We start from the raw sequence: 11,654 nt of genomic DNA on the forward strand, positions 1-11,654 counted from the left end.
GAAAAGCATATTTAACGTTGCTTTTAAAAACAGAGTCAGACTGAGCTTTAAATATGGACAAGTGTTGCAATTAATAATTACAACCTGCTCAATGAACTGAGTAAGAACTGTTAAGACTGATCGACAACAACACGTCAGTTTGGATAAATGAGATTTTTCAGTGACAGACACATGGCAATGTGCAATGTCCTGAAAAGTAATCAACCCCCATTGGACCTTTATGTTTTATACTGGAACCATAACGGCTAATCCGGCTTTATAACTCTTTTACGGCCAAGTTAAAACAATCCCTGTAAACCAACCTAAATTAAGTCCCAATATAAAACTAAACTGTTTACACAGTTTGACACTACGTTCTAAATCTGGAAGCCCAAACAGCTAGGTAGACATGAAAAGCACCAGCATGCAATCGCAGTCTTGTGTTTTAGATTTGTGTTTAATCTAGACAGAATCTAGCTGAGGGAATATTCCATCACGCCAAGGCTTAGATGAAGTCGATGTCAGTTCTGTGTTGAAAAGCTTTACAACACACCCCAAAAGATGCAGTCTGTTAACTTCCAATAAATGTTGCTATGCCTCCTTACATCCCGATGTGTGTGAAAAGGTCCAATTGAATCTTTGTTGAAAAGCAATAAAACATGAAAAATCCAAGGATTGAATACTTTATAGGCAGTGTAAATTTCAAATGAAAAAACATGGGTATGTAACAAACTCTCAAATTTTCCAGCGACAAAAAAAAAAAAAAAAGACATTCATAATGGCTTGATTTTTTTTTTGTTTTTCCTGAAAAAAATACCACCTCTTTAAGAACCAAATCATAAAATCTACATCGTAAGTCGAGGACAACACAACAATGTTGTGAAAAAAAAAAGAAAAAAAAAAGATTAAATGAAAATCTTTTGTAGAGTGCAATTTTCCAGTACCCCGCATACCCTCCCCCCTGCCCACCTTCAGGTGATCCACCGTACTGTGTTCTTTGGCTCAGCCTGTTCACAACTCAAGCCACCTGTCCTTAACTAATCATCGGAATAACAAAAATAAAAGACTGAACGGGTAATCAATTACCCAACACATTAAAACTCTAACCTTAAACCACTGAAGCTGCAAGTCAAGATTGAAACCAGTGCAGAAATGTTCATGACATCACCAAACCAGTGGGATGCTGTTTTTGGCATACTGTCAGTGGCCCGTGCTGTGAGATGACTACTACGCTGGGGATGGAATTGAACTGATTTCCAGATAGGGGCAGGGTCTCTCCTTCTGTACAGATCGCCAGTACAGCAACATAAAGTGGGTGAGTGTGAAATGGATGAGGCAATGCAGAGGCTCCCTCTGGTGGTGGGAGGAGAGCAGGGTTGGCACAGTGGCAGAGCTCCCTGGACTCTTGGCTCAGCTCAGCGCTGCTCAGTTTGTCAGTGATGGCGCGTTTCAGTCTGAATCAGAGTCTGACGACCCCTGTGAGTTCGACTCACTGCTGCTGTCCTCCGACTTGTTCTCCTTGTCGTCTGCTTCGTCGTCCTCTTCGTCGTCTTCATCGTCGTCGTCCTCCTTCTTTAAACAAAAAGAAATATATACACGCATTTTCAGCAAAAACTCAAAACCACTGGTTGCAACTATCTCATGTATCTGAGCAGAGAAAACACTCACGTCATCATCATCCTCATCGTCCTCACTGGAAGAGTCGCCTTCACTGGAAGCTTTCTCCTGCTCATCGTCGTCGTCATCCTCCTCATCGTCGTCATCATCCTCGTCCTCCTCCGTATCCTGCAACAAGTGATCCCCCCCTTTCAGATAATGCTAATAACATGACTATAAAAAATTTAAGTTTCTGCTCAACTCAGCTCCAAGACAGTAAACAAAGAAATAAGTCTGTACTCACAGATTTCTTGGCCTTTGCCTTGGGGCCTCCTGGTTTTGCTGTAGTTCTTCTTTTCTGAATGATTTGCGAAATAATAGATCATTAAAATATATCAAAAACACATATTGCAATTTCAGCCGTTTGTAAATGCTAGCTGTTACAAATCAAAAACATTCCTCACTTGTGAATTATATTCTTTGTAAGTGTTTCTCTCTTGCGAAGACAAACTCTGTGGAAAGACGGAAATAGATTTTTCCAAATGTCTCAAAAACATCTTGCCTCCCCCCCCCCCATCCATTAAATTCTTCTTACAGCGAGCCACTGTTCCAGTTGGACTTTGTACTGCCTTTGCTTCTCCTCAGCAATCTTCTTGTAGCGGTCCTTGTCCTTCAGTGGTAACCTCTGCCAGCGGCTGCCAATCTCAGCCATCCGCTCTTTCATTGGGAGATGATTCAGCTCTCCATTGGACAGCATCTCCTGAGAGAACTTCTGATATCCATTTCTAGAGTCAAAGTAAAAGGAGAAAAAAAAAAAAGTCAGGCCTTCGAATCGGCTAAATCAGGCAGCACAGATGAGCTGAATGTCGCAAACTTACGATGGCGGTTTCTTGGGTTCACCCTCAAATTTCATCTTCTTCCCTGAGGCAATGGCAGCAGCAGGCGAGCGCATCTCACTTACTTCTCTCTGTTGAGGACAGGTAAATCAACATTTAGCTCTCACTGGTTTCATATAGAGAAACAGGAGATTTTATTGAGACTGTGTCCTAACCTCATATCTTTTCTGGTCTTCTGCTGCCTTTTTGATCCACATAATCTTCTCTTTTTTCTCCATGGTGCTCCAGGTTCCTTCCATTGCTTTCTGTGCCTTTGGCCGGTCGTTCTGCAAACCACATACAGGCATTAAATCCATTCCCGGGTATGTTATCTGTGTTTCCAGCACTCTGTCATCAACAGCATTACACATCTGTAGCTCATTGTTAACATCAGCATGATTATTAAGTAAATTTCTATTCACAAAAACATCCAAATATTTTAACGATTTGCTATTATACTGAATAATGTGGGCTAAAATACAACAGCTAGTTTGTGGATACCTTAAATCTGGCCAGGTAGTCGCCTATAACACTCTGCTGCCAGATGTCTTGTGCATTTTTGGGCGGATCTGGGAGTCGACTGCGGTCCTCTTTTTCCTTCTTCTCCGATTCTGCCTTCAACACCGATTCTAAGCGCTTAAACTTCTCCTAAATCATTAGAGAAATCCAGCACATCACAAAATAATTGAAAAATCCCACTTTCAGAATAACCTTTGAACTTGAAAGCCTACCGATGCGGCATTTCTGTTCCATAAACTAACACGTTACCTTCTTCTTATCTGGCAGCTCGTTCCACATGCGAGCAAGAAGTCTTGTGATCTCACTGTCAGCGAGGTCTGGCCGCTCCTGCTGCAGTTTGGGACGTTTCTCCTCAGCAAATATGAACATGGCTGAAATGGGTCTTTTGGGTTTTTCTGGATTTGCCTGCAAGTTCCACGTGAGAATATCAGAATAATACATGAAAGCATCTATGTAAATACAAATCTAACTGTAAAGCACACCTGAATTTAAAATTCTTATTAAAATGTTATTGCATTATGCTGCAGTTTTCTCTTTCTGTACCTCTGAAAAACAGACCGATTGGCTCTCTGAACAGTTTCGCACAAATATATTTTCCTTGGCTTCATACCTTTCCGTGTTAGGTGAACATGTAAACAGCTACACTATATATCAGAAAATAACACGGAACAAAATCTGACTCGAGGACATATTGCATTGCTACACTGACAAGTTGTGTTTTTCTTAAATGACTGCATCATTATCAAAAACATAAAAAGTTGCTGTATTCTGGGACATACGTTTGCTTTAGAGTTTTTCTTTTTAGATGCGGGACTATTGGCTCCAGTGCTTTTCTTAAAACCAGTCTTCGCCTCACCCAAGACCCGCTGCTGCTCCTCCTCTGATATACTCTACAGATGCACAGCAAATAAACCACACATAAGAAACACTTCCAGTAAAAACAAAACATGTAAACAATGTTTGAGACTTACACTGAGAAATCTGTTCATCTCAATTTCATACTCTTTTTTCCTCTGAAAGAAGACAAAAAAAAAGTGACAATTTAGATAAACTTGCTTTATTTATTGACTTTTTCCTCTCGGTTATTCGTGATTCTCAAGTCACCTGTTCGCAGCGTTTTTGGTAGGCGTCCTTTTCACCCTGCTTTAGCAGCTTCCACCGCTGACTACACATCACCATACGCTCTGTGCTGGGAACGTCCTTCATGCTCGACATTAGCTCCGCACAGAACATCGAGTAACCGTTTCTGAAAGCATTCAAACACCACATGTTAAAACTAAATATCTCGCAAGGGCAGTGACTCCCTCCCTCAGATGTGTCAGGAGAGTATTTGTAGCCGTGACTCACGGAGGTGGTTTGTCAGGACGTCCGTCAGATTTGTCCTTCAGGTGCCTCTCTGCCTTGGTCAGGGTGGACTTTACGATGTCTTCCTGAGTCATATTTAACTCCGGATGCTGTTGGATGTATTCACGCATCGTCTCCTGGAAGATCGCAAAAAATCCTCAGTTAAAAATTATTTTCTTTTGTCATCTTTTGTCATCTAAGGCAACCACACACTGATTCTTGTCTCACCTCATACTGCTTCTGCTGTTCCAGCGACTTGGTGATCCATTTGAGCCTCTTTTTGTCAGAAAGCTGCGTCCACTGTTTGCCAAGACTATCTTTAATGTCTTTGGTGGTCGCCTGGGTGAGACACAGAAAAAGTTAAAATCTCTGAAAGCGGCTAAAAGTTGCATTCTGTTTGTTGCGCAGCTAAACTCACATCAGGGTGCAGCTTGAGGAAGGCCTTCTTTTCGTGGTTGTACCACAACTGTTGGGGCGTCTTGGGCTTTTCTGGTACATTTGAGCCTTTTTTGGCCATGCTCTCCACCAGGTCTGGATGCTCTTCCCTGTTTAGGCATCATAAAAAACGTATTAAACAGGTATTATGCATTTTAGGCTTATGTGTTATGACTAGTTTAAAAAAATAAAGTAGTAAATCATCTCACCTGAACTTCATCATACTTTGAACAAATGTTTCCTTATCTCGTAAGAAGTCGTCAACATATTTTTTCTGTAGTTATGAAAAGAAACGTTATTTTTCCAAGGATATTTTTTAGGAAAAAAAACAAAAAACATGATGGTCAAAACAGTGGTGTTCGTCTTTGACTGACCTTCTTTTTATCAGGCAGCTCCCGATACTTCTTAGATAGGATTTTAGTGAGGTCCAGGTTGCTCATCTCAGGGTGCAGCTTTGCATACTTGGCCCTCTTCTCCATAAAGAAACGGAAGTATGGAGTCAAAGGCTTCTTGGGGAAATCTGGGTGTTTCTGCATTTGTGGGAGGGAAAGGGGACGGAATTACTTAAGCCTTGAACTCCACTAACACAACTGGCAGGCCATAAAATCATGTGAATGTTGACTTGAATTCACCTTTATTTTCTTGCCCTTGTATGGGTTCTTTATGTAGTCTTGAGCATCAACTATCAATTCTGTCAGGGTCCTGAATTTACGAATCTGTGTTTGGCAGGAAAACAAAACGGAGAAACTCAGAAGACTTGACTTAACAGAACAATCTGACTTGGAGAAAAATCGATACAAATCAACTCACCTCTTTCGACACCACCTGCCATTTCTGCTTGCACATCTCAGCTGTGTAGGAATTGAAAGCAACTTTCTGCCAGTCCAGGTGGGACTCTGATGTTTTGTATTTAGTCAGGTCTTTCGGTGGAAGAGCCACTTTCATGGCCTCCAGCAGTCTTAAAAGGTCATCCTGCGCCCATACTGTGAAAATGTTAAAAGAGAGAGAGAGAAGAAAGACATAAAAATCACAAAGGAAAAAAACAGATCTGCCCAAAATGTCTTTCAAATTATACATCCTTTTGTGTATTCTGACAAGAAAATTTTTTAATTACTATTCTATTCTTACTATTGGCTTACTATTGGTAAACCATATATTCTAATCTAATCGGAATCAAACATTCAGTTTTAATTGCTGTAATTCTTAGAAGAACTAGTACATTAATCAAGTTTAATACTAAGGTCTTAATATACAAGGTTATGTAAAGTGCTGCCTTGCCATGATTAATCTACATATCAACTGTTCAGAAAAACTTGATTTAGCAAAAAAGCCACCTTGGTCTTGTGTCGTTGCCTCCATTTCTCCATTCATTTGCGGATATTCTGTCTTGGAGCTGCGAAAAAAAAAAATCCCATAAGATTATTTAAAAGCATATCTTTTATATATCGACTTCAATCAAGAACCAATCAGCAGTTTATAATATACATATTCGTGTATATTACCTTTAACCAGTTCGTGATCTTTAAAAATAGTAATTAATGTTATTTTGTTTTATTTGTATAAATGGGCTTAATTACCAATTAATGTGGCTAATTCTTCATATAAAAGTAATAATGACGAGTCAAAGTCGTTAAATTTAAATTTGGCTCGACATAATGGTTTATGTTCATTACACCGCCCCTTAAACGTTTACGCTACATGGTGAGACATAGGCTATTGCTTGTGACGGCTTCAAATCTCAAATAACACTGCGGAGGGCTTCAACTAGCACATCTAGCTACGACAACAGGAGTCTCCGTCGAGCAAATTTTGCCAACCGGAATTTGGCGTATTAGTACTGTCCTTATTCCACAACAAAAGTATCGTGGACACACAGGAGCGACCATTTTCTCGCCTGGTCCGCTCAGTAATGGAGGATTTTCTGTCGGAGCTGAGGTTGGGGAGGATCCACGGAAGGAGGAAGCGAATGGACGTGGACGGACGGGCAGCTGTAGGCGACCAGCTGACCACGGACGAGGGATCTGCTTTCGGTCTCCGAGAAAGGGGAATGGTAGCTTGGAAGCACTGCAGCCAAATGCGCCACTCGACAGAGGCGCCTCATCACCGTTGGGCGCTGATCTAGCTCCGCCACGCAAAACCTATAATCTTCTCCTCGTAGTGTTAACTGAGACCGGAGCGATGAAATCGAAAATAACATTCGTTTACAGTAAAGAAATGTGTTTTAAGGCTATCTGCAGGCCGTTTTTATTCAAGTTATAGGCGTTTCAGAGTGGGATTTGCTAGCAAAATCCAGAGCATTCTTCAGCGAGGCGTAACCGAGCTGTGTTCCAATGATGGCGGCTGCTCGTTGTTCATCTTGTCCTTGATGGCCCCAGCTCAATGTGGTGTCAACCGTGTGACCTAGCTACATTTAAACGATCGATTTCACCATTTATGTAACTAAATAACCTCCACGTTGTATATAAGAAACTCTTGAAACATAAAATCTACCTTAAATTTAATTATTATGACAATATGCGTGATATAAATTTGAGTGTTGAGGCATTACACGAGCAAGGACGATTTGACACACCGAATGCGGCTAAAATTGGGACATTTTCTTTTAAATGTTATTAGCTATGCCTTTTTAAAGGTTATTTAATACAAGGCTTTAGGCTTTTTGGCATCTAAGAACAATTTCGTGTCCTGCAGAGTAGACCTGGACCACATTGACATTAGCTGCTGTTTACAACCAATCATCTAAATCACGTAACGGTTTTTATTTAGCTGCCTTTAATAAAAAGCAACTAATTTAAATGGTGGACAGCGTAGATGGATTAGTAACAAATTGTAGAAATGCCCGTAAATATCGTGGTGGCTGGAAAGTCTTGCGGAGGCGCAGGAAGAAAGAAGAAAACGGAAAATGTTTTTAACGGGCAAATGTTATCGCGTCAAACTGATTTTATTTTTTTTTTAAACCACGATTCAGTTTTAACCGTAGCTGCTTACAGTTCCGGTTGCAGTATTGTAGCATTAAACGGCATCTAAAATGGTTAGCTAAAGCTCCGAGGAAACATGTTAACAAACCGCGGCTGAGTAGCTTCTCTGGCGCGACAAACAGCTCCAGGTCCGCCATGCTTCAGCTCTGCTCTACAAGGAAACCTACCGTGACAAGGTCCAATGGCGCACTGCAAACACAGAGAAACGGAGCTTAAAACTAAAGCCAGGGCGTCGCAGACTCCCTTCCCTCGATCCAAAAGCGTTTAAGCGAGGGCAAGAAGGCGGGTTCTCCGAGCTCGGTCGTCGGAGGTTCTGGGCTAGCCAGTGAGAGAGAGGGGGAGAGAGAGGGCGAGTCTCTGCACGGTGAGATATTAAACTGAGATCCCTGATGGCTAACCGAGAGAGGCGGCTGGCTGTTCCGCCAACAGCCGCATGGAGGTCTCGGCGCGGAAACCACCGTTTATTCTCCTACGCAAATACTCCCTGTATAGCAGGAGCAGGCGAGTTTCGATGAAGGGGTTAGCTCAAAATAGTCCTTTTTCGTGTTATTTTGAAAAGAAATTTATCACGTTTACCCCGGGGTCTTACGTCCAGTTCCTTCCCCGCTGTTTGGGACAAGAAATTCGGGTATGGCCGCCGTCGTCTGTACCCTACCACCGTCGGTTTATTTCGCTACTACAAAGAAGCTGCCGACCGAGGCGCTTTACGAGAAAACAAAAACATGCATTAAATGTATATTTATCGCGTATATATATATTTGGTGGCTTTTTCGCGGTTTGTTTATCACGTACGCGCATTGTATATTGAAACCGATCGGCTGTTGTGTTGGCTTACCTGTCTCTCAGCGTGAGTCTCGGTGTCGCTGTGGAGGAAGAAGGGGAGGGTTGAACGATAGCCAGCACTGCGCCGTCGGTCCTGGGCTCCAGTCCCCGCAGAGATGGTCCTTCCCCCCCGCCTCCATCTCACTCGCCGTCTCCCTCCACTCAGCGCGCAGCAGCTCTTCTCTCTCCATCCAACCATTTCGCTACGCCGAGACCTCCACATTTTTTCCGATCTCTCAGTTTGAATACAACCGAGGGCGATTATTTTTACTCCCGCAGGCCGACCCCGTCACATCTGCAGCGAAGTTTGAACCCACCGAATACTTTATCGGGTCACCGAGAGTGCAATGAAAGCCAACGTTTTACAGGTGATTGTAAAATTCATGCAACTCAATCAACTCACGTTTTTCCCTCAGATTTTTTTATATCAACTTAAAACCGAAACTTCACAAATTTTACTTAGAAACGCCAGATTTCCACTTAAAATATAAATATTAAAGTGGTCTATAAAGCAGAAACCGCGCTGTTTCTCGCTGCTCCTAACCTCTTTTTTGTATATTGTAAGCGGCTGTTTGACAGCTTCATTTTGGTACAGCATGTTTTGCTTTTCAACTCCACCTTGTGTGTTTGTGGGCGGAACCCCCGGCCATCCAATCCAGGCAGTCCGATTCAGGGAAAACAAATGACTTTCAGGCCCTCGGCCTTGTTAAACCGTGTTGCGTTCCCATGGTGTAGGAAAAACAGGTATCTTTGCATGTTCAGACAAATGAAGACATGCTTGAATGAATAAGTCACATAGAGCTGATCTTAACTTTACGAAATGTCACATTTACCTATAGAAAACAAACAAAACTCATTGTAAAGAGGCAGGGGACTTAGCAGTGTGTAATGAATGTTTTTAAAATGTAAGACTCAGAACCAAGGGCGTAGATTTGGTTTTGGCATTGGTGGGGACGGATGATTCAACCACTGAACCCTGCCCTGTTTCTTTTTTTCCTTTTTGTCTTTGCTTCTTGATTTAAAAAAAAGGAGAAATATACTTGCCTACATATGCTATTCTGCATGCTTTTAAACCATTTAAAATGACAGTTCATAGTTTTATATGTGAATTATATAATGTTAAATTACTATTAAACAAATGACTAAGTATTTTAGGCTTTAGTTTACTTCAGCCATATTCCATATAAATCAGGTATCATACAAACATAAAAATAGCTTCAAATACAATCATGACAATAAAAGAATATGACTTTAAGAACTTAACAACATTAGTTCAGTTGTAGTACACCAACATCTCTAACACATTAGCACTAAGGGAACACTGAATGACCTGGTGGTTTTTGTCCATAAAACTACTCATCTAAGATTACCACAAAAGATCTCTCAGCAAAATTATGCAACATTTTAGGCACAATATTGCCCCTATCAAATCAGTGAGCTGGGATTTTTTTTTTATTCTAAACATGAACTACTGTTACAGCAACAGACATGGACTACTGGTGCCCCACACAACAACTCAATGTGGACTACGTGAAGGAGCCAAACACATGCCTTCTCCTCTCGTTAACTGAGATAAACTGCTGGCATATTTGTTTTACATCTATACTGTCCAGTCTCTCCTGGTGGACCTTAGCCATCTTTTTAGTCTTCTGAGAGCACTGAAGCTTCTTTCAGCCTCAGTACATGTGTTTTATCCTCAGATTAAAATTATTATTGTGTGCTTGATGTGCCTCACCTTTGGCCCTGGCTCTTCCCCTCTGACTGCACTAGGACATATTGCTACCTGATAAAATAACACATGGATTCGTGCCATATAAAAAGTGAGACATGTCAATTCAGATTCTTTGTCAAATATACACTAATGAATCAATTTACATCAGCAGCCTAACAACTATCATGATAATAAATACTAGTTAATCTATAGCACCAAATCATCAGTCAGTCACCTGTGACCTCGCCTCTTCACCTCTGTCCGAGCTACAACATGGCAGAGCTGCCTCTGTCACCTGATGAATAACAGTGAGACATTCCAAATACATGCAGTCACACGTGCTTCAAATACAGTAATGAACCACCAAGTCATCATCCAATTTCACCTGTGATTCTTGTATCACCATTACTCTATCACCTGACAAATAGGACATACATGACAATAAGAATAAAATGGGGAGCTGCTTCAGTGTTTCTGTCAATTTGTGCAGATCTTGACTCATCAGTAATGTTTGTAGGGTGAGTGCATTTTTAAAACACTTTGTGCAAACTGCACTCCAAGGTGGAATATTTGCAAAATCACGACTACCTCATGATATTTTGTCTCAAAAATTAACCCTATGAATATGTCAGTGCCATTAGGAAGAAATTATTGTGTCACCAACATTTTAATGTTACACATAAAATTTTTACAGCCTCTGTAAACTAGTATCCTGGCTTGCTCGAGGCTGCCGTTTTCTCTGACAGTTTCAATCAAAATTAGAAATGCTACTCTGGGAGACTGAGATAACTAATAGTGCTGCCTGTTGTGCAGTTAGTTTCCGAAATACTTTTTTATATCCAGGTTCTTCCTTTTTGCTGCCATCCTCCTCGCCTCCTTGCAGGTCCTCGCAGCGCAGGCTTGCAGCTGCTAAAACTAAACAGAGCTCCCTGAAAGGCACAGCCAATCACATTGGCCATATTTGTCACATGAGGCAGGACTCCAGTAGAGAACGTAATTTAACTCTTTCTGCACCGCTGGCTGAATGAGACGTTGACGGATCGTTTTTTTTTTTAATCGAGTTTGTTTTTCTTTACTCGAAGAGATCAAATTATTGGTGGGGACAATTGAATAATCGCTGGATATTGGTGGGGACATGTCCCTTCCGTCCATGCCAAATCTACGCCCTTGCTCAGAACAAGAAATTTACCCCTTTCCTGCCGTGATCATTTTCCCCAAAGGATTTTAACTATTTGTGTCGCAGTTCAGTTTGCCTCAAAGCAGTTGCACTATTTAAGGAATAGGAAAATCCAACTATGTTTGTCTTGACTGAATATTAGTAACATTATTAAAAAGTGACATCATGACATAAAAAATACATAACAAAGGGCATATTTTACAACTTCACGGTTTTGT

At 41.3% G+C, this 11,654-nt stretch overlaps 1 protein-coding gene across 2 annotated transcripts; it reads right to left on the reverse strand.

Annotated features, from left to right (window-relative positions):
• Positions 1-646: 646 nt before the first annotated feature.
• On the reverse strand, positions 647-8,186 carry ubtf (upstream binding transcription factor). Of its 2 annotated transcripts, none has more exons than XM_085454855.1 (21): positions 7,894-8,186; positions 6,083-6,141; positions 5,559-5,731; positions 5,381-5,464; positions 5,123-5,278; positions 4,958-5,022; positions 4,732-4,858; positions 4,542-4,652; positions 4,317-4,450; positions 4,074-4,215; positions 3,941-3,982; positions 3,749-3,859; positions 3,219-3,374; positions 2,952-3,098; positions 2,627-2,737; positions 2,454-2,542; positions 2,171-2,360; positions 2,040-2,087; positions 1,880-1,933; positions 1,648-1,764; positions 647-1,551 (listed from the first exon to the last, which is right to left on the reverse strand). In XM_085454855.1, the coding sequence occupies exons 2-21, from the start codon at positions 6,117-6,119 to the stop codon at positions 1,429-1,431; spliced, it is 2,217 nt and encodes a 738-aa protein (XP_085310981.1). In that variant the 5' UTR covers positions 6,120-6,141; positions 7,894-8,186; the 3' UTR covers positions 647-1,428. The 2 variants fall into 2 exon arrangements, with proteins under 2 accessions (XP_085310981.1, XP_085310980.1); XM_085454854.1 differs by having other exon boundaries at positions 647-1,548; positions 7,894-7,949.
• Positions 8,187-11,654: the final 3,468 nt, after the last annotated feature.

Source organism: Copadichromis virginalis, linkage group LG4 (genome assembly GCF_057382275.1).
Source record: "Copadichromis virginalis isolate Kocher_CV1m ecotype Utaka linkage group LG4, C_Virginalis_male_GT1.1, whole genome shotgun sequence".
Lineage (NCBI taxonomy): Eukaryota > Metazoa > Chordata > Actinopteri > Cichliformes > Cichlidae > Copadichromis > Copadichromis virginalis.

Coding starts and splice junctions, on each gene's coding strand:
- ubtf (XM_085454855.1), bottom strand. CDS start 6,119: ATGAATGGAGAAATGGAGGCAACGACACAAGACCAAG. Junction 4,216..4,316: donor CGTCCTGACAAACCACCTCC/GTGAGTCACGGC, acceptor GAATGCTTTCAG/AAACGGTTACTCGATGTTCT. Junction 3,860..3,940: donor AGATGAACAGATTTCTCAGT/GTAAGTCTCAAA, acceptor GTGCATCTGTAG/AGTATATCAGAGGAGGAGCA.